A 24,191-nucleotide genomic window follows, 5' to 3' on the forward strand; every position below is an offset into this window, starting at 1 on the left:
ACTAACACTGCACAGGGTTCCATTACACAGGGTCCAGCGCCATAAGGCTGCATTACAAGCAAACCTCGAGGAATCTTCTCTCCTTCCAATGAGGCTCGAGTACCATCCATTTTGGCTGACAGCTTTTTCGAATGGATCCGATTGAAGTCCATGATACTGAGGTACTTCCTGTATAGGAGGGGTTATATAGGGGAGGACTTCTTGTTTGATTGATTTACCAGTATCCATTAGCCAGCAGGTGGCGTATAACCCAGATAGTAATGACTGCTCTGTGTCCAGTGATGTACGATAAAGAAACTTTATTTTCCTTTACCTAGCAACCATCTACTTAGAAATACTTAGGCATTTATCTTACATCTAATCCTATTGAATTATTTCACCATAATTAACTTACTTTGTTTAATAAAAATCAAATTAGACTTATGTAAATGGTCTCTTCTTTGTCACTCATGGTTAGGCAAGATTCATGTTATAAAGATGAATGTCCTTCCCCAAGTTCTATATGTTTTTCACATGTTATGTTACCTTTAGGCATCCCTATAGGATTTTTTTTGATGCTTCAATCTACTATTGCTCACTATATCTGGAAGGGACACTGTACTAGAATATCTCAAAACACTTTATACTGTCCCAAAAAACTGGGGGGACTGGCCTTACCAAACTTTGAATACTATCAAGCGATCGTATTGCATTGTAGATTGGAAATATGCTAGAGAGACTAAACTTTGGGTTGAAATGACACTGGCAGATACCGACTTATCAGTAGTATCATGGTTACCACAGCCAATGAGAAGGTTAGCATCCACAATATCTCCACTTACTAGATCTACCTTGGCACTATGGGACTCTTTACACACCCGATATGGCTGGGAAGATAATTTCCCAATAATGCCCTTGCTGAGACAGAAATATTTTAGATAAAGGTTTTGAAACATGGTTCTCAGGGTCTATACCATCCTTACATCAAGAGATAAAGGATTCAAAGATTAAACCATTAAAGTGGATGTAAACCCACTCTCATCCTTTCCAAACTACTGCCATAGTGGTTATCTAGAAGGATATACATGCCTCCTGCATGTATCCTTGCCTGTCAAACATCTCCCCTCTGTCTGTTACGAGACTCGAAAAACTGCAGATTCTGTGGGTGGGTCTGTTGTCCGGAGCTCGGTGGGTGGAGCCGTGATATCAGTAGACTCCCCACCCACCTCTACACTCCCCTTGTCAAAATGCATTTTCTCCTGTGTATTTCTTACACTGAACTTCTGTTACGATCACTAACATCCAGTCAAAACCCAGAAAAGTCACCACATGACTTCAGCATGCCCAATCATGCTGAGGTGTGGAGCAGCCAATCCTGAGAGAGCCGGAAAAGAAAGGAGGACGGGATCTATAGTACACAGAATGTCTCTCAGGCTCGTGCCTGAGATATGTAAATCACCTGTCACTCACAGCAAGGGGGAAGAACTGACTCCTATATTTCTGTTTGTCAGTTTTTATCTTATTGAAAAAAGATAAGAGGACTGCTCAGAGCTGGATTAACACTTCATGGCAAAACTGGGTACAGATGACATGAAATCCTATACTGTGCAAGGGGCAAGCCTTAACTAAAAAAAAAAATTTGGGGAGTTTACACGCCATTTGACGTTCCTTAACTTTGAGCGGGGATATCTTAATGATGCCTGCAGCTACAGGCATTATTCAGATATCTTCTTTTTAGCTGGCGATTCCCTACACCATGAGAATGAACATAGCGGCTGTTCAGCCACGTGATCCCTCTCACGGGCGGCGAGAGGGGAAGTCCCCCCCAACACCGCCCTCAGATGCTTTTAACGAATCAGTCGGAGACAGAATCCACTGGCCCCGGATGTTTACCATAGAGATTTCCGGTGGCCGAGATGGTCCCCGGAGTCTCTATAACCATTTGGAGGCTGGGCACGATGTTATGACGTCAGCCTCTGCATTCAAGCAAACTGCGCTGGCTTGGCTGGAAAGCTGAGATCGTTTTTTTTTTTATTATTTCAGGCTTCCCAGCCTAGTGGTGAGATGCGGGGTCTTACTGACCCCATATCTCACTGTAAAGAGGACCTGTCATGTCATATTCCTATTACAAGGGATGTTCACATTCCTTGTATTAGGAATAAAAGTGATCAAAAAAAAAAAAATATTTTTTAAAAAGTGTCAAAGGAAAACAAACAATAAAAGTAAAGTTAACACAAAAAAAAAAATGAAAGTGCCCCTGTCCCCGTGTGCTCGCACGCAGAAGTGACCGCATACGCAAGTCCTGCCCACATATGAAAACCGTGTTCAAACCACACATGAGGTATCGCTGCGAACTTTAGAGCGAGAGCAATAATTCTAGCACTAGACCTCCTCTAACTCCAAACAAATAACTAGTAAAAAAATGTAAAGTGTCGCGTAAAGGGATTTTTAAGTACCGAAGTTTGGCGTCATTCTACGAGCATGTGAAATTTTGAAGCATAACATAATAGGTATCTATTTACTCGGCGTAACTTCATCTTTCACATTGTGCAAAAAAATTGAGCTAACTTTACCGTTTTTTTTTCCTTTCTTTTTAAAGCATTAAACTCTTTTTGAAAAAAAATGCATTTGAAAAATTGCTGCGCACATACCGTGGGAGATAAAAAGTGGCAACGACTGCCACTGTATTCTTCTAGGGTCTCTGCTAAAAAAAAAATATCTAATGTTTGGGGGTTCTATGTAATTTTCTAGCAAAAAAAAAAGATTTTTACATGTAGGAGAGAAATGTCAGAATTGTCCTGGGTGGCAAGTGGTTAAGGTCCATGAGCGGAGTAGATCAGCCAACATTTATGGATCAGTCGAGATATGCACAGCTTTATCAGTTTATTTGGAGTCTTCCGCAACTTATTCACTCTCTAAATGAACACTAATCGAAGAAATTATGTAACATAAGTACCCATGTCAGCACTATATTTCTCATTTTTTATAAAGCTCTGCTGACAAAAAATGAAAAATCTGGGCTACCCAGATTATATAGGCTGTTGGGAAGCAGATTTGAGAATTAGATTTACAGATTAAAAAAAAGATAGGGTTATACAATTTTCTTATATGATCACCACTTCATGCAGAATGGCAGAGGTACATTTTAAACTTCTTACTCACTGGCATTATACACCAGTAAAATTGCATGCGATGTTCACGTCAAATTCTCCCCTGTGCTGGAGAGATTGTGCAGATGGAGCAACACATGGGCATATATGGTGGTCTTGCCATAAAATCCACACGTTTTGGGAGGAAGTGGCAAAGTTGGTCTCTTTGATACAAGGGGAAGTAATTAGACCTGAACCATTTACATTCTTATTTCACTGTATGAAGGAAGCAATAGGTCAATATAGGATGACTATGACTCCACATTTATTAAACAAAGGTAAATCTTTGATCCCAATTATACTGGGGAAAACGATCTATACCTACTATTTCCCAATGGCTATGAAGGGCCGATGAGCTTTGTCTAATGGAAGAATTAACAAGTAGGAATAATGGGCTGACCAGGATCTTAAGACATGGGCAAACTGGGCAACATTAATTATCTTTTAATCCTTTGATAGCTCTATTTACTTGTCGTAGGTTTTTTCCATTTCCTTTTCCCCAACCCCCCACTCCTTTCTGTTTTTCTCTGTTATTCCCTCCCTCCTCCCTTTATTTTTCCTTGAAGGGGAGAGGGTGTGAAATAATTAAAATTACAGGTTTTTGTTTAAAAAAAACAATGTAGGTTATACTTCTGATTGCAACATGTTAAAATTTTAACTACACCTGTTGTAGGTAATAATTTTGCTAGTAACAGGAATATGAGATTTAATTGTCGTTTTGATAGTATCGCTGTGATCTGACATATAATACATTGTATGGTTTCTTTATTGCTTCTCTACCTAAAATGGCAATAAAAAAAAAAAAAATTCAAATCTAGCCAGTATCAGACCAGAACCTCCAAAACCGGTGAAAAAGACCCCCTGCCCATACAGGCCTAATTGATGGTTGTTCTGCTAAGTTCTCCTCTCTCCACAGAGAAACGCTGGAGCTGTCAGAGTGACCATCGGTTTCTTGGTCACCTCCATAACTAAGGTCCTAATCCCCTAATCACTCAGTTTGGCCAGGCGGCCCCCTCTAGGAAGAGTCCTGGTGGTTCCAAACTTCTTCTCCTTACACATGATGGAGGCCACTGTGTTTATTGAGACCTTCAAAAGCTGCAGAAATATTTTTGTACCCTTCCTCAGATCTGTGCCTCAATACAATCCTGTCTCTAAGGTCTACAGACAATTCCTTGGAGTTCATGGCTTGGTTTGTGCTCTGACACGCACTGTTTACTTAGGGACCTTATATAGACAGATGTGTACCTTTCCAAATCATGTCCAAACAACTGAATTCACCACAGGTGGACTCCAATGAAGTTGTCGAAACATCTCAAGGATGATCAGTGAAAACAGAATTCACCTGAGCTCAATTTTGAGTGTCATGGTAAAGGCTGTGAATACTTATGTACATGTGAATTTTTTATTTTTTTTTTTTTTATTTTTTAGTAAATTTGCAAAGATTTCAAACAAACTTCTTTCACTTTTTCCTTATGGGGTATTGTTTCTAGAATTTTGAGGAAAATAATGAATTTAATCCAATTTGGAATAAGGCTGTAACCTAACAAAATGTGGAAAAAGTGAAGTATTGTAAATACTTTCAGGATGCACTGTATAGCGTTAGGGCAGCCATATGCATTTTTCAGAAGATTCATCCTTCAGACTATAGTCAAAGGTCCAACTTTTAGACTTCTCTTTAAACCTTCATAGCAAGGGGAATAGATTAAGTTTATATAATCATGGGGGCAGGTGAGAATTGTTGGAATGGGTCCAATGGTATTTATCCGTCTGACCCATTTTATGGGAATTTATCCCAAATTATTCTCAGGCCTGAAAATCTCCCAAAGTTCTGTACTGTGCCCATAATGTTCTTTAGGGAGGCTGTTGTGTTCCCCAGGAATAAAAAGGCCCCATCTATGCATAGAGTTATTTATGCTCCTTATGTGTGACAAATCAGATAATGTGTGGATTATATTTTGTTCATCAAATGTGATAGCAATAAAAGTGATCAAAAAAAAGAAAGGAAAATTAAAAGTAGAGTGTAAGAAGAAAAACATTATTAAAAAATGTTTTTTAAAGCGCTTCACCCTCTGCCCGCCCCCCCCCCCCCCCCCCCCGCTCGCATATGTAAACAGCGATCACACTATATCTGTGAGATATCACATCATACGAAGTATGAACAAAGATGGGTATCCTCACCCAGTCAGTCCCCTCCCCCCACAGTTAGATTCACTCGCTAGGGAACAGTTTTTTTTTTATTTTTAATTCTTTATTTTATCAAAATGTATTATACAGAAGAAGGTAAAAAACATTTTCCCTACTCAATAGGGAAATACATTAACAAATTTTGTTTCCATACCTTTATCTACCCTTACCCTCCTTCCTCAGACCCTTCTTTCTCCTCTTATCTAGGTAATCTTAATCTCACTGTATTTCTTTGTTAATTTAAACTTTTTCCACTTTTCCCATCTCTTAATGAATCCCTCTCTAGTATCCTCTAGTATCCTCATGACTCTGTCTTAGAAACTCCATGTTATATATGTTATATATCTCTTCTATTTTATCAAACCACTCTCTAATTTTTAGACTCTCTACTTCCTTCCATTTCCTCGGTATTAAGCTTTTTGCAGCGTTCATCATATGTACAATCATTGAGTTTCTATATTCTTTTGTCGGGATATCTACCCCATGAAATAGACATGTCCATGGTTCCTCAGGTATATCTATATTAGTAATTTCCTTGATATAACTATATAATAATTTCCTTCCAGTACGTTCTAATTTTAGGGCACCCCCGCCATATATGGGCCATGGTTCCGCTTGTTTACAGCCCTGCCAACACTTCGTTGTTTGTCCTATTTGATATTTCCCTAGTATTTCTGGGGTTCTATACCACGGGGTACGCATTTATAGTTCATTTCCACCATCCCATTATTTACTGATGATCCAAATACCGGTTTCCGAATTTTCCTACTTCTCGATTCCTTCCTCGTTTCCCCAATTCCCTCTCCCAATTTTTTTATAAATGTTGGAATTTCCAGATCTTTCCCTTCTATCAAGGATTTATATATCCTAGATAAATTCCCACTTGGTTTTTCGATGGTACATAATCGCTCTATCATTGTAAGTGCTTCTCCTTCTCTTATTGGGTGAGGAAGTGCTGCTATGAAGTGTTTAAGCTGAAAATACCTCCATTCATTAATCTCCAGTATATCTTTTTTTATTTTTAATTCTTGTAAAGTGCAAATTTTTCCCCCTTGTATTATATCACGTAGTTGTGCGTTTTCTTTTTGAATCCAGTTCACCCCGAACTTAGTCATTGGTGCAAATAAATTATTTTCCTTTAGTGCCATCAATGGTGTTATATTTCCATTTATTTATCTTGTGTAGTGCATCTCAAATTTTTAATACTATCCGTGTCAATGTGTGTGTATTTTCTCCCAATGTCCTATTAATGTGGTGGTATCAATAAATCCCTTGCTAAATGTGTATTAGTCATTATGTGCTCATTATGCCCATTCCACCACACGTGTTAACAGAACCACCTCGTAATATTTTTGAAAGTCATGTACATTTAATCCCCCCTTGGCTTTTTACTTTCTTCAGAATTGCCAGAGAAATTCTAGGTTTCTTACGCTATATTAAATTTAGTGATTAAAATTCTAGTTCTAGGGGGGCGTGACCGGAAGCCGACCCTGATGGCAGCCTAATCCCTCAGCTCTCTCAGCCCTCAGCGAAAACGGCGTATTTTGGGTGATTTACCGCAAACACATGGGCAAATCCAGGACCACCAGATCCTCCAAGCCTAGAGGATCGTCCCTACCACCCCCAGAGGCTTCCACGGACCTCCGTTCCTACTTTACGCAGCCCGGAATGTCCCGGGGAGACGAGGCCAATATGGCGCCGGACACCCCGGCCTGCACACCAAGGAGTCCCGCCCAGTCTCCACGATCGGATCATCCTGAGCAGCAGCTTTTGGAAGGACTTCAGCAGGCCATGGAGTACCCCCGAGCATCCATCACAGACACGGGAACGGTGAGTCCCCACCGCCAACCACACTCTCCCACTGAACAGTCTCGGCCCGCCATGCCGCCCGCCTCCCCCCTGCACTACACTCAGTGCTCGGCGGCGTTCCCGAGACTTCTGAGAACGGCTCCGGAGCCGCTCTCTCAGACCCTAGAGCCTGTCCTCACTGACTCCTCGGACATCTCTCAGGACTTCCCCCCTCTGCCAACTCCTGCAGGCCCACAGTCTGGCTCACACCGATCCCCTGATGACCCCAATGAGAGATCATGGGCAGTGGATGCCGCTTCCCCACCTCCCAAAGCACAAAGAATGTCTCGCTCCAGAGACCTTAGTGAATCCAGGCGGCCATCCCCCTCAATACCATCCTAGGCACAGAAAGCAAGTGCCCTGCTCTCCCACCCAGCAGAGGACTCTAATTCTAGACCCCCAATGCAGCAGCAACAGAGAGGGGCATACATAGACCCATGGGACCCCCCAGCAACTGGAGTGCAGATCAACCATGCAGCAGGTGCTTTAATCTTACACTCCACGCCACGTGTATCATCCCCCCCTCGCCACTACCGCAGTCCCGCAAGAGACTCATATGTACCCCCACATATGCCTCAACCATGGCATACATATCTGCAAGCCATGCCCACAAAAGAGGATTTCAGACAACTAATTGAGGACGTGAAAGCCACATGTCGCACGGAAATACAAGTACTCCAAACAGGCCTCAAACACCTGACAGACAGAATGGAAATGGCTGAAGAAGAAATACAAGAAACGAAAATAGCGGTCCATAGAACACAACTACAGGGAGCAGACCACAGAGCAATGCTAAGAGATATGCAGAGACATATAGAAGACCTGGACAACAGGGGGCGCCGTAACAATATACGGGTGAGAGGCAACCCGGAACCAGAAAACGCAGAGGACCTGCAAACCATTTTGCAATCCATTTTCAACAATCTCATTGGAGAACCCCCCTCTAAACACATAGATATGGACAGAGCCCATCGGGCACTCAGACCCAAGGGAGCCACCCCCAAACCCAGAGACGTTATTTGCAGAATCAGCTCCTATCCTCTCAAAGAGGAAATCATGAGACAAGCACGTTTGGCACGGAAAATAACCTATATGGAAGCTTAGATTCAAATCTACCCGGATCTGTCCTGGATAACACTGCAAAAACGGAGGCTTCTCCAACCCCTACTACAGCAACTACAGAAAGAAGCCATTACCTACAGATGGGGCTTTCCCTTTAGCCTCACAGCGAAACACCAGGGTAAATCCGCTGTCCTACGATACCCAGAAGACCTTCATACATTCTGTGACATTCTTGAAATACCAATCCCACAACTACCAGAATGGGACATAGTTGCTACACCCCCACCGCCACCTGCAACCTGGCAAAAGATCTCCGCTTCTAACCGACCTAGACACCCAGACTCCCAACGCAAATCCGCAAAGTATAAGGACCGCAGATCCACTACTACTACAACAACAAATAACACGGGGACATGAGCACTTAGGCTCAACAAATAGAACTGTCCTACTAATACCCTGCCTAAAAAGATCCTGGACTGTCCCATTTGAACGCACCCTTACGCCCAACTTTAGTTCACCAGTGAGGGCTAAACTCAGACGAGCTTTGGGTGGACCGGCATAGAAGCCATCGTTTACCACCCCCCTCCCCTTATTTTTTGTTCCCTCTTATTTTTATTTTATTTTAGCTAGTTACTGGTACGCAGTATTAAACTGTGTGCGGTCTGGAAAATATTGTTGACGGGATGCGGGCTTCTGGGTGGGCCTCTTCATCCGCCCTATTGGGGGTGGGGGGGGAGGCTCACGCGGAGTTCCGCTCTAGTCTAGGCCTGTTGGCCTATCAAAGATGTTTGATGAGGTTGATGTTATCTTATTTTTGTGCATTAACTGTCCGCCTCTTCTCTCCCCAGTCTTCTCTCTTCCTCCCTCTTTCTAACCACCTTCCTTGGTACATGACTAAGTCCATGAAATTTCCTGGTCTCCTCCCGGAGAGTGCTTTTCCTGACCCTGGGATCTCGAACCATGACAAGCCGCCATTAGGTAAGCGTACACCTACACACATTGAACCGCCACCATGACTAAGTTACTTTCACTAAATGTACACGGACTGAACTCTAATAGGAAAAGGCATCTGGCACTGAGGGAGTTTAGACAATCAGGAGCTGATATTATTATGGTCCAGGAGACCCATTTTGACAGGGAAGGCTCATTCGCGTTTGCATCCAAATATTACCCCCAAATATACACAGCTTCGGGTAGTCGCAAAAAGGCTGGAGTGGCCATACTTTTCAAGAAGGGAACTCCCTTCACATGCGTGTCTCAATACTGTGATCCTAACGGCCACTTCATCATTTTGAGAGGAACATGGCAAACACATGAAATAACGCTATGCGCTCTATATACCCCTAACACTAAGCAACACAGCTTTCTATCCAAGGTAATATCCCGAATATTTAGATCTACCCCTAAGGTGCTTGTTTTGGGAGGTGATTTTAATCTTGTACAGTCACCCACGGCGGACCGCCAGACGATAGCCCCCCAAGCTCCAACGCCTAGGGTCCATAGAGACTCGAGACTATTCAGACAAATCACCAGACGATATGCGCTCTTTGATGCGTGGAGGGCTCTATGTCCTGGAAGCCGACAGTACACATTTTACTCAGCTCCCCACCGTACACATACACGCATTGACTACTTTTTCCTTAATAATTTCACCCTAAAAAGGACACGTAACGCGCAAATACGACCTATCTCTTGGTCAGACCATGCCCCTATCTTGCTAACGCTAGACCTGGGCACCCCTGCCCGCAGACCCTACAACTGGAGACTGAATACATTCCTTCTCCAACACCAACCGGCCCTGGAGGAACTAAACTCTACACTTAAACTTTATTTCCTAGAAAATTCCAATCAGGAAGTTTCACTCACCACTCTTTGGGAAGCTCACAAGGCGGTTCTTAGGGGTAAATGTATAGCGATCTCCTCAAAACTTAAAAAAGACACATTAGCTGCCAAAATAGAAGCAGAGAGCCAACTTAAAACACTTGAACATAGGCTCCAGACCAACCCCACGATAGAAAATCTAAGGAAAATAATTAAACTCCGTGCTACTCTTCGTGATCTAGCTATGGGACAAGTGGAGAAAGCCCTAACCAGGTTGAAACAAATGTTTTATGACAAGGGGTATAAGGCACACTCTCTATTGGCTAACAAATTAAGGGAGAGATCCCACATGCAAACCCCGAACCAGATTAAAAACAAATTAGGTCAGCTACTATCACACCCTGAAGAAATTGCAAACACATTTGCGGACTTTTATAAAGACCTCTACAACAACCCGGGCATACCTAGCAACCCTCCCTCTTCTGACCTGTCCTACTCGATGAAACAATATCTAGAGCAGAGTGGAATCCCCCATATACAACCATCAGATCTGCTAACACTTAATGCACAGATCACTGATGAGGAAATAGAACTCACTATTAAATCCCTACCGTCCCATAAAGCCCCGGGTCCAGACGGGTTCCCATACGAATACTATAAAACATTTCTCCCTCTTATACTACCCCATCTTTGTAAGCTGTTTAATGCTTTCCTCCAGGACACTCAAATTCCCTTAGAAATGCAGAAATCTTTCATCACCCTGATTCCCAAAACAGATAAAGACCCTTCCATTTGTGCAAATTAAAGGCCTATTGCACTGTTAAATTCTGACTTAAAAATCTTCACCAAACTTTTGTCTAATCGCCTGAACACGATCCTACCATCATTGATCCATAAGGATCAGGTGGGGTGTGTCCCATTGCGACAAGCAAGCGATAACACTAGAAAAGTGATAGATTTGGTGGAGGTGGCGAGCAGGGACGGCGCCCCCTCTATGTTGCTCAGCTTAGACGCTGAAAAAGCATTTGATCGGCTGGGGTGGCCGTTCCTGTTCGCCACATTGAGCCACATGGGCTTCCAGGGCCCCTTTTTGCGGGCAAAACACTTATATTCAAGTCCTTCCTCACAGGTCAGAACTCCTTTTGCACTCTCAACAACATTTTCAGTTTCGAACGGTACAAGACAGGGGTGCCCGCTGTCGCCCCTGTTGTTTGCACTATGTGTAGAACCCCTAGCGGCTTCTATTAGGAATAATTTAAATATACGGGGAGTTATGGTCAGAGATAGAGAATTTAAGATTTCCCTCTTTGCGGATGACATAATTCTCACCCTGACCCAACCCCATATCTCCCTCCCAAATTTACACGCTGAACTGGACCAATTCCGAGCTATCTCGGGATATAAAATTAATGCCTCAAAGTCAGAAGCTCTACCCATCAACATCCCTGACGCTGACATCGCACTCTTAAAATCTAACTATAACTACAAATGGAAAACAACTGCCCTGAAATACCTAGGGACTTATATCACCCCTAAGTTTAACACCCTGTACCAAGAAAACTTTCCCCCTCTTTTTGGCACCATTAGATCCCTATTAAATCAATGGAAAAAACACCATATATCCCTACTAGGACGAATTGCATCTATTAAAATGACTATCCTCCCGAAGCTACTGTACCTTTTCCAAACACTCCCTATACCTATACCACTTAAGCAATTGAAAAAGCTCCAATCAGACTTACTTCACTTTGTATGGAACTATAAAAAGCACAGGATCTCCTAAACGGTGTTGATGGCATCACGCAGTGAGGGGGGTCTAGCCTTCCCCAATATCGTTAAATACTACCAAGCTACACAGCTGAGAGCGGTGGCATCATGGTTTACTCAAAAATCATATAATAAGTGGACAGAGATCGAGAAATTATGGCTAGCCCCGATACACCCAAACAACTTATTATGGAATGCAAATGCGGAAGTAGCTCCAGAACGCCTTCTGGGTCCCATGTCCATGTTAAAGAGGATTTGGCGTAAATTAGCTCAACCTCACAAATTAATTTCAGAAAGATCGACCCTGACATCTTTTGTCTGTAACCCCAAGGTGCCAGATAGCCTCACGCATCAGATGTCACACCCTTGGTCCTCTAGGAGCCTGTTCCACTTTGGAAACATAATAGATCCTAGAACCCGTAGGCTCCTATCTTTCTCGGACCTGCAGGCCAAACATAAACTGCCAAAACAAGCTTTTTACGGATACCTACAAATACGACATTACGCGCTAGCTATAGCCCCGAATCTACAGTTTTCACCTCCAACCCCGTTTGAAACTACTATCTTGGCAGGTAGCTCACAGAAAGGGCTAATATCAGAAATATATAAGATTTTGAATACCATCGATCTGGAAGAGCAGGGTAAACACCATTACATGCTCAGATGGGAGAAGATCCTTGGGGAAGAACTCCCATTAGCGCAGTGGCAGGCAATTTGGAATCAGACAGCGAAGAGTTCAATGTGTACACTATATAAGGAAAACTCATATAAAGTTCTCTACTTCTGGTACATGACTCCAGATGTACTTCATACAATTTTCCCAGATAGCTCAGATAAATGCTGGCGATGTCAAGAGGCTAAAGGCACTCTCATACATATATATTGGACCTGTCCAATACTAGCTCAATACTGGGAGATGGTTCGCCATCTCCTTTCTCGCCTCCTAGAAGTAGAAGTCCAAGCGACTCCAAAATTATTTTTATTAGGTCTATCACCATTAAAAATTAGCAGACCATACGAGAAATTAGTAAGACATATACTCACAGCAGCACGCTGTCTTATAGCCTTAAACTGGAAACGTACCACTCCACCCTCAGCTGAAGATCTTTACTCTAGAATTAAAGACATAGAGGTGATGGAGAAAATGACAGCTAGAATACAGGACAAGCTGGAGGCACATAACAGGGTCTGGGAGCTGTGGCACCTCCGGGAGGACCCACCATGACCAGGTAACAACGCCAATTAGAAGGCTTATTTTCTTCTCCCCCTTCTTTCCTCCTATCCTATTCAGTAACTGAATGAACATTTATATAAGCTTACCTATATTACCATAGGAACTAATATCAGATACCCTGTAAGGGGGAAAAAAAAAAAAAAAAAAAACACATATGTAATGCTACAAATGGATATACTATACAATGTTTGCGAATGTCCATGTTCCTTTATACTGTATTACTATAATCTACAATAAAAATTGTTATTTGGAAAAAAAAAAAAAAATTCTAGTTCTAAAATAAGCTGGGGGTGTATATATATGGGGAGCATCTGAAACGTGTACATGATCTTCGGAAGTATTATCATCTTTAGGGCATTAATCCAGCCCATCCATGATAGGGGGCGTGCTGTTATCCTTTTTGTTTCCCTTTTTATCTCCTCTAATAATGGGATATAGTTTGCTTGATATATTTCCTCTGACAATGCCGTTAGTTTGATCCCAAGATATTTTATATCCATCCTCCTCCAAGGGAATGGAAACTCTTGCTGTAAACTCTGTTCCTCTTTCAATTTCATATTTATGTTTATTATTTCGGATTTACTCAGGTTGATCTTAAAATTTCATAGATCTCCGTATGCCTTTAGTGCTTTCATTAGTGCTTTCATAAGATTGGGCATTGTAATTTGAGGGTTTGATATATAGAATATAATACCGTCTGCGAATGCAGCTAATTTATGCTCCTCTTCTCTGACTTTGAAGCCCCCTATGTCTGCATCCCCCCGCACTGTTGCCAGGAAAGGTTCCAGCGCCAGCACAAACAGGAGCGGAGACAGGGGGCATCCCTATCTCGTCCCGTTATTCATTCTAAAGGGAGGTGACAATGTTCCATTTCACTTTCACCATTGCTGTAGGAACTTTATATAATGCTTGTATCCATTGCATCATCATTGGGCCTATCACCATGTTCTCTAGGGTGCTCATCATGAATTCCCAGTCTACCCTGTCGAACGCCTTTTTGGCATGTATCGTCAGGAGTAGACTGGGGACTCTCCCTTCTTTTATTTTTTGGAGTAACAGAAGTGTTCTTACCCCGTTGTCCCTCCCCTCTCTCCCTAATACAAAGCCCACTTGATCGGGATGGACCAGCTCCGTCATTAAATCTTTCATCCTTGTTGCTAATATTTTCGCAAACAATTTTGTGTCCGCATTTAACAATGATAAAGGTCTATAGTTTGAACACTTAGTACTAAGTTGCGTTCTTTTTGCCATAATGGTAATTGATGACAATAAGGCCTCTTTACTCATCTCGTACCTCCTTCCCAATCCACTCATATATGCGCATAGTTTTGGGGTCAGGATTTGTTTAAACTTTTTAAGTATAACGTCGTATACCCATCTGGTCCTGGACTTTTTCCTGGTGCCGATTCTTTTAACGCCCGATTAATCTCCTCTACCGTTATTGGTATTTCTAAGGATATTTCTCTTTCCTCTGTTATCCGGGGGATCCTAGCTTTTTTTAGATATTCTTTTATTCTTTCCCCTCATCCCATTGTCCTTTCTGGTTTACAAAATATGTAGAATAATACATATCGGCCTAAACTGAGGAAAAAATGTGCTTTTTTTAAAAAAAAATTGGGGATATTTATTATAGTAAAAAAGTAGGATTTTTACGTCATACTTACCTGTAAAATCCTTTTATTTTTCATACATCATGGGACACAGAGTCAGGCTAATATTCATTACCTGCTCCGACACCCTACTAGCCGAGGTGATAGGGCCGCCAACTCCGACACCCTACTAGCCGAGGTAATAGCCATCAGTAAGGCTAGCTTGTGTGACAGCAAGTCTAATGGAATTTCCTTAATAGGTTCAAATGGTTGTTTCTGTAACACAGACAGCACCAAGTTCAAGTCCCAAGGACACATAGGTGACCTAATGGGAGAAAGCAAGCGAGTTGCCCCTTGCATAAAGGTTTGGATCAGTGAATGGGAGGCTAAAGGCCTTTGGAAGAGTACTAAGAGGGCCGAAACCTGACCTCTGACTGCACCCAAAGCCAATTTGATTTTCACAGCTGAGTGTACAAAAGAATTCTCCCAATCACATATTTCCGAAGATGCCATTTTCTGGCTCCCCACCAAGCAATATAAGACTAACAAGAGACTTCTGCGCCAGGCTGGTGCCACCAGAATGACTGGAACCCCCTCTCTCTGAATCCCACGCAACAAATGTGGCAGGAGAGGGATCGGAGGGAAAGCATAAACCAGGGAGTACTGGCTCCATGGAACAAATCAGAGCATATGCTCCAATTGCCAGAGGATCTCTTGTTCGAGACAAAAACTGCTGTAGCTTGTTGTTGAACCTGGATGCCAGTAGGTCGACCTCTGGCCATCCCCAACGTTTGCAAATTTCCTGGAACACCTCTGGATGTAGGGACCATTCCCCCAGGCAGATCTCCTGGCGGCTGAGATAATCTGCCTTCCAGTTCTCTACTCCCGGGATATGGACTGCTGATATCATTAGCACATGTCCCTCTGCCCAGGCTAGTATGTAGTTCACCTCCTTCAGAGCTGAACGACTCCTGGTACCGCCTTGGTGGCTTATATAGGCCACTGCCGTGGCATTGTCGGACTGAACCCTGATGGGGCAGTCCCGAAGCTCCACCGTCCAGGACCGCAGGGCCAGACGTACTGCCCGTAATTCTAGGACGTTGATAGGTTAATTGGATCCCGTCTAAAATTGTCCCTAGTATGTATGAATGTGAGTTAGGGACCGTATATTGTAAGCTCCTTGAGGGTAGGGACTGATGTGAATGTACAATGTATATGTAAAGCGCTGTGTAAATTGACAGCGCTATATAAGTACCTGAAATAAATAAAATAAATAAACAGGCAGGGTCTGCTCTGTCCCTGGCCATTTCCCATGAGCTGTGAGCCAGTCTAGGGTTGCTCCCCAGCCTGAGAGACTGGCATCTGTAGTCAGTACTCTGCAAGTTACCGGGAGAAAGGATTTTCCCCAGATTTTTCCGCAGGTTCTGATCCAGCAAACACCAGTTTAGGCTTATGCATGGCTGAGGAGGTAAGCACATTGGATAATCCAGGTCTTTTCTTCCTCTGTTCCAAGCTAACCAGATGTCTTGTTGTAAAGGCCTGGAATGGAACTGGGCATAAGGCACTGCCTCCAAGGAGGATACTATCCTCCCTAGAAGACTCATACAGAGCCGAAGTATGAGGAGGGTTGTCTGCTGCCCCTTATCTGATGCACCTGATCCTTCAGGGCACAGATCCTTATGGATGGCAAGAATAATCTTGCTTGGACCGTGTTTAGAATCAGACCTAAATATCTTAGACTTTGAGCTGGTCTTAAGGCTGACTTTTCGGTATTTATGATCCAGCCTAAGCTTTTCAAATACCTCACTGTGTATACTATGCTCTGTTCTAGAGCCTGTGCTGAGTGATCTCTGAGCAGGAGATCGTCCAGATAACCGAGCACCAGGATCCCTTGGGCCCTTAAAAGAACCAGTCCTGGTGCTAGGACCTTTTTGAACACCCGGGGAGCTGTAGCAAGCCCAAAGGGTAGAGCCACAAACTGGAAAGTGATGTTCCTCTACTGCAAAACGTAGAAAACTGAGGCTGAAAGATAGGTACGTGTAAGTACGCGTCCTTTATATCGACGGAGGCTAAAAAGTCTCCCCTCTGGAGTGAGGTTACTACTGAGCAGACAGACTCCATCTGAAAGGACTGTATCAATAGATGCTTGTTCAGGGACCTTGGGTCCAAAATAGGTTTGAGTAAAACCCTGTGCCCTTTCGAATACAAGAACCTCTACAATCACTCCTTGATGCACTAGATGATGTAGTGCCTGAAGCAATAAGTTTCTTTTTGGAGGATCCAAGGGAACGCTGGATCTTAAAAACCTCTGAGGGGGAACCCCTCGTAACTCCAGCTTGGAACCGCGAGATACAATTGAGGTGACCCACTCATCCTGAATCGTGGTTTTCCAAATGTCCACAAAGTGCAGCAGCCTTCCCCCAACCTGATGGAGTGGGGGTGTCCCCTCAAAAGGAGGGCTTGGTGCTGGGTTTAGAAGAATTTTGGACCTAGGGCCTTTTCTGGCCCTGGCCTTGCGACTTGCCCTAGCACCCTGTTGGCGGTGGAACCGCCCTGACGCTGAGACATTTGAGGAAGCAGTCTCTGGGTTTTTAAACGAGGGATATTTGGTGCTTTTCTTCACAGGTAGTAAAGAACTCTTCCTTCTGGAAATCTTTTAGATATATTTGTCCAAGTGATCACCGACTAAACGTTCCTCATGAAATGGGAAACCTGCCAGTAACTTTTTACAAGGAACCTCGGCTGACCAGTTCTTAAATTTATCAGCCTTTTAAAGCAGAGCACACTGGTGCCGTTTCCTCTTGTATGTTTTTTATACGCAGAGCACTCTGGTGCCGTTTCCTTTTATATGTTTTATGTGTTGTTTACACACAACTTGGAACTGACCCTGAGAAGTACAGCAGCAGAAAGTCCATCCAATCTGAGCTGATCCTGGCCTTAAAGGAGAACTCCGGGCAAAAAAAGTTTTTGCATGTCCTTGCTGCTGATCTTTATGTTCTTCTCAGCTCAGTAGTTCCTCTGGAATAGCCTGGTAACCTTCAAACAAAACCATTACTTGCCAGTGATTTCCTGTATGTAAGACCGGTGGCTGCTATTCCTTTTATTCCCCCAGATACCAGGTGGCAAAAAAACGAAATATGCAAATAGGCAATATTTCCCATTAATTTGGCGTTAAACTTTAATGAAAATTTTTAACATTTTATTCTTTTTTATTAACTCTCTCAATAAGGCAGTTGCCCAATGACACATAGAAGTGATTGGGTGACTGTATAGCCAACCACATCACTTCTACGGTACATTAAGCATGTTGCAGCATTACAAAATACAAATCTTTGGCTAATATTTAAGATATTAGTTTGTTTTCAACTTTTCATTGTAACACTAACACACTGACAATGGCAGTGTAAGAGTTAAGCAAGCCCAGGATATGGTAAGCATGAACAGAAATACAGAAGGTAGCTGTTGATCTGCAAGGAATCCAGTGTCCTCCTAACTTCCTGTTTAAGCTGACAACACAGTGTCCTCTACTGCACTAAAAAGTAATGTTTGCAGTCCTGACTAGCTCTTTCCTGCTGTGCAATGACTTCCCCTGTTAACATAAGAGGGCTGTAGTCCAGCAAGGTAGAACTCAGGCGGGGGTAACCCTTTTAGATTTAAATTTAGTACAGCAAAGGCAGAGTTGTCAGTTCAATCAAGAAGTTAAGTTTCAGACAGGATCAATAGATATTTTTCTCTACTTGAAACAAGTGTAAAGAAAAAAAAACAAAAGAAATATGCATGATGTACTCAACCTCTCTTTTTTTATCCTCCCTACTCTCTTATACACACACCTTAAAAGCAGCATTGCTTGGCCAAAATGTAACCACCAGCCTGGTGACTAACAACTAATTTTTGTGTATTACCATCCTGTAATCAAACTTCTGTTTCAGGAAAACATGCAAGGCTGACAGCAGTATTTAATGTTATAATATGACTGGCTCACATTGTTTTATCTCTCCGTTCCTTGAACCCTGGTATATAGGGAATATAAATGCCAATTTCAGGCACTTAGTTGCAAGAAAAATAGAGAACCCTTTGGAACGAAGTGGATAAAAATATAATTAATCTAGAATTATTATATAATATAATTATTCTAGAAGTTGGTATACTTTTTCCTCTTTACTCAACAAACGTGTGAATTGTAAAAGTTTGTGTTATAATTTAGGACTCCACAATACTGGTGTTACTGGTCAATAATAAAACAAACACAGTTAATTACAAAGGAGTTTGTAAACAATTTCTTGAAACTGTACACTACTAAATTTAAATGCACTGATATATTTTTTTAACAAATACATAATGGGTATAAGGCTTTTAAACAAGACACATACAACTTACATCCAAACATTCCCGCAGATCTCTTACATAGGTCTTTTCTGTTTGAATAAGTTCAGCCATAATATACCTTTAAAAATAAATAAGAATTATAATACACAAAATATCTCCACTATTTAGTGAATACATTTTGAACAACAGAAATAATCTATCTACACATACAAGTATTTGTGTTGTTTTCTGTTTATTAAGAGTATTTATTTTGAGTTGTTTTTAGGGTTAGGTTATGTGGTTATGGTAATCAAAAGAAATACATAGCTAAATGTGTTTTTTTTTTTTTTATTATTTTTTTTCCTATTCTGCACCAGTTATCAACTGATAAAAACAAAAAAAAAAAAAAAAAAAAAAAAATTCAGGAGACATTCATTACCATTTACTACCAAATGAAAGCCCAATTTGTCCTGAAAAAACACAAGGTATAATGCACCTGGATACTCTAAATGGTTGCAAAGATATGTAGAGTTTTACTAATAGATATCAAGATTGTAAAACGGTGTTCCGGCATTGAGATGGGTTTTACCCTCTGCCATGATGGGGTTAAGGACATATTTAACCACTTCAGCCCCAGAAGGATTTACCCCCTTCCTGACTAGGCCATTTCTTGCGATACGGCACTGCGTCGCTTTGACAATTGTGCGGCCGTGCGACGCTTTACCCTAACAAAATTTATGTCCTTTTTCCCCCACAAATAGAGCTTTCTTTTGGTGATATTTGATCACCTCTGCGGTTTTTATTTTTTGCGCTATAAACAAAAAAACACAACAATTTTGAAGAAAAAACACAATATTTTTTACTTTTTTGCTATAATAAATATCCCCAAATTTAAAAAAAATTCTTCCTCAGTTTAGGTTGATGTAAATTTTCTTCTACAATAAAAAAATAAATAAAAATAACGCAATAATCGTATATTGATTGGTTTGTGCAAAAGTTATAGCGTCTACAAAATAGGGGATAGATTTATGGCATTTTTATTATTTATTTTTACTAGTAAATGGCGGCGATCTGAGATTTTTTATCAAGACATTGCGGCGAACAGACACTTTTGTGGGACCACTGACATTTATACAGTGATCAGAGCTAAAAATAGCCACTGATTACTGTATAAATGTCACTGGCAGAGAGGGGGTTAACACTAGGGGGCGATCAAGGGGTTAAATGTGTTCCCTCAGCATTTTCTAACTGTAGGGGGGATGGGACTGCCTGGGGGAGGAGACCGATCTGTCTCCTCTCCCCTGCCAGAACGTGGATTTGTGTGTTTACATACACAGATCCTCATTCTGGCTCTGTCAGAAGCGATCTCGGCTGCCGGGCAAGCGCATCGCCTCCTCAGTACCGCTGGGCGTGCGCCCCCTATACCCCTTAAAGTGGCCGCTGTACAGCTATAACGATTCCCACAGGGGAGCCATTCTGCCGCCATGGTGGTTGGCAAGCGGTTAGCCACTTGCTTACTGGGCACCTAAACCCCCCTCTATCCAGACTAATTTTCAGCTTTCAGCACTGACGCACTTTGAATGACAATTGCGCGGTCATACAACAAATTAAATTTTTATTATTTTTTCCCCACAAATAGAGCTTTCTTTTCGTAGTATTTGATCACCTCTGCGGTTTTTATATTTTGTTAAAAAAAATTAACACAGGTAATTTTTCTCCTTCATTGATGTACGCTGATGAGGCGGCACTGATAGGTGGCAGTGATGGGCACTGATGGGTGACAATAATGGGCACTGATGGGTGACAATAATGGGCACTGATCAGTTAAACTGATAGGTGGCACTGATTGGCACTACTAGTGGGCATTGATAGCTGGCACTTGTGGGCACTGTTAGGTGGCAAAGATGAGGCAGATGTGCCTCTTCCACTTCGGGACCTTTGTCCCTCTCATCTGAGTCGGTGATCTGTTTTTTCTACTTACGCTATCAGCGTGAGTAGAAAAAAAAAAATGATTACCGATCTTCTGTTTACATTATGTGATCAGCTGTCATTGGCTGACAGCTGATCACATGGTAAGGGGCCGAGACCGGCCCCTTACTTGGATCGGTGATCAGCCGTGTCTCAGTGACTCGGCACGCACCCCGCAGGGCGCATCAGCAGGGGAGGCCGTCATATGATGGCCTCCCAGGAATTCAGGTCCGTGCTGTGGCCGTCATTCGGCCATAGCGCGGATTTCAAGTGGTTAAAGAACCTTATTTTCTAGTATTGAAGAATAACCATTTCTTTACACCTGCTGTTTCTGCCCTTCCCTGACAGATTATATTATACAGTGGATATAAAAAGTCTACACACCCCTGTTAAAATGTCAGGTTTCTGTAATGATCTGGTTGCATAAGTGTGCACACCCTCTTATAACTGGGAATGTAGCTGTGTTCAGAATTAAGCAATCACATTCAAACTTATGTTAAATAGGAGTCAGTACACACCTGTCATCTTTTAAAGTGCCTCTGATTAACCCCAAATAAAGTTCAGCTGTTCAAGTAGGTCTTTCCTGACATTTTCTTAGTCACATCCTACAGCAAAAGCCATGGTCCACAGAGAGCTTCCAAAGCATCAGAGGGATCTCATTGTTAAAAGGTATTAGTCAGGAGAAGGGTACAAAAGATTTTCCAAGGCATTATACCATGGAACATGGTGAAGACAGTCCTCATGAAGTGAAGAAAATTTGGCACAACAGTGACATTACCAAAAACTGGACGTCCCTCCAAAATTGATGGAAAGATGATTAGAAAACTGGTCAGGGAGACTGCCGAGAGGCCTACAGCAACATTAAAAGGAGCTACAGGAATATCTGGCAAGTATTGGCTGTGTGGTACATGTGACAACAACCTCCTGTATTCTTCAAATGTCTGGGCTATGGGGTAGAGTGGCAAGACTGAAGACTTTTCTTACGAAGAAAAACACCCAAGCCCGGCTAACTTTTGCAAACAAATTATGAACAGCTCCAAATACCAGTCAATATTGGCACAAAACCTTCAGGTTTCTGCTAGAAAGCTTAACATGTGGAGGATATTCATATTTCAGCATGACAATGACCCAAAGCATACATCCAAATCAACAAAGGAATTGCTTCACCAGAAGAAGAGTAAAGTGTTGGAAAAGCCCAGCCAGAGCCCAGACCTGAATCCAATTGAAAATCTGTGGGGTGATATGAAGAGAACTGTGCACAGGAGATGCCCTGGCAATCCAACAGATTTGGAGTGTTTTTGCAAAGAAGAGTGGGCAAATATTGGCAATTCAAGATGTGCCATGCTGATAGACTCATTGCCAAAACGACTGAGTGTTGTAATAAAATCAAAAAGTGCTTCAACAAAGTATTAGTTTGAGGGTGTGCACACTTAAGCAACCATATTTTATTTTTTTATTTTTACTTCCTTCCACCTAAAATATTTGTTTGTTCAACCGAGTTGTATAGTTTATAGATCACACTAAAAAACTTCTGAAATGATTTATCTTTGTCAAGTTTTTTTACATCACAGAAACCTGACATTTTAACAGCGGTGTGTAGACTGTTTATATGCAAAAAAAAAAAAAAAGTGGTAAAAATACTTTAATGTTTAACTTTTTAAATGAAAGAAGGCCTTTAACGATGGACAATTAGTTACAGAAAAATTGACCTGTTCTTCATGGGAAATCAGTGTTTTTTGATTGCACTTACTCTTTCCTACGAGCAGACTTTCTCTTTTCCTCATTGAGTTCATGTGTGGCTTCGCGGAGCTTTACTTCGCATCCTGGCGTACCGCCAGGAATAATGTCCAACTGCAAACTCTTACTCTGCAAGTAAAAACAGACAACATACAATTACAAACAGTGCTGTAACTGCATGTTCCAATTAACAGCTGATGAATATACTTTAGTCAGTAATAATTTTATAATTATACCTGAGAATATAGGCACATTTTTTTTTAGTCCCTAACACCGTACATCATTGAGGTGTACACCGTTCAGCCATAACATTATGACCACTGACAGGTAAAGTGAATAACATTGATTATCATGACAATGGCATCTGGAAAGTAGGTGGAAATATTAGTCAGCAAATTGAACATGCTGTCCCTGAAGTTAATGTGTTGAAAGCAGAAAAATGGGCAGGTATAAGGATTTAAGTGACCCTGACAAGGATCAAACTGTAATGGATATATGAATGGGTCAGAGCAATTCCAAAACTGCAGATCTGGTAAGATGTTCCTGGTCTGCAGGGGACAGGACGTAGAAAAAAATATGTCCAAGAAAGGAAAACCGGTGAACCAATGGCAGGGTCATAGCCAGCCACTGGCGAGATCCCACTTCTATTCGCTTAATTGCAGGTTTACTGCGGATAGCCACCACCAAATGATCTATTGTCAGAGAATATAACAGAAGGGCAATGGACACCCTGGCAGGTGCCATTATAGATCCAGAGGGTGTAGCTCATGTTGCTAAAAATGTGAATGCTGGCTCTCATGGAAAGGTGTCAGGACACACAGTGCATTTCAGTTTGTTGCCTATGGGGCTGTGCAGCTGCAGACCAGTCACGGTGCTTATGCTGACCTAGTATCCACAGCCAAAACTGGACCATAGCAGCAATGAAAGAAGGTGGCCTGGTCTGATTAATTCAAGTACGGTATGAGGAAACCCAAGTTTCAGGTGTTGATTTGCCTCCAAATTCTCCTGATCTCATTCCAGTCAAGCACCTGTGGGATGTGCTGTGAAAACAGGTATGATCTGTGGAGGGCCCACCATGCACCTTACAGGACTTAAAGGATCTGCTACTAACGGTAGGGTGTCAGATACCACAGCACACCCTCCGAGTTCCAGTGGAGTCCATGCCTCAACAGGTTATTGTGGGTCATGTGATATGGATGTTGTGCAGTGGTAGATGAGTTAAGTGAGCCCGCACCCGTCCGAACTGTGGCTTTAGAGCTTATCAGGTCATTTTTATTGGAAAAAGGAAAAGTAAAAGGACTTACATCAGGTGTCCCCATGCAAGGGGTTTTCCATTTCACACAGCAAAACAGGAAAGAAAAAAATACAGCCACATCTGGCTCCCTCTTCAGCAGCATCACTGCTCCTGCATGAGTCACTCTGAACTCTACTGACTCACTCAGCCTTTAGTTACAGCTCCCTGCTGTATGGGCCTACTCCTGGCCCCTCAGTGGGAATTCTCCTGACACTCCAAGCTCTCTCACTCCTTCTATAGTTAGATTCTTTCAG

The 24,191-nt window shown here is 42.2% G+C and overlaps 1 protein-coding gene across 1 annotated transcript in view; it reads right to left on the reverse strand.

Annotated features, from left to right (window-relative positions):
- The window catches only part of TRIO (trio Rho guanine nucleotide exchange factor), a gene marked incomplete in the record, with an annotated part of 1,361,655 nt that overhangs the window by 708,038 nt on the left and 629,426 nt on the right, over positions 1–24,191 (reverse strand). The window contains 2 exon segments of the mRNA XM_073630705.1: positions 19,011–19,077; positions 22,657–22,772. Of these exon segments, the coding sequence (XP_073486806.1) occupies positions 19,011–19,077; positions 22,657–22,772 (183 nt within the window).

The sequence above is a fragment of the Aquarana catesbeiana genome, linkage group LG05, assembly GCF_042186555.1.
Source record: "Aquarana catesbeiana isolate 2022-GZ linkage group LG05, ASM4218655v1, whole genome shotgun sequence".
Classification (NCBI taxonomy): Eukaryota; Metazoa; Chordata; class Amphibia; order Anura; family Ranidae; genus Aquarana; species Aquarana catesbeiana.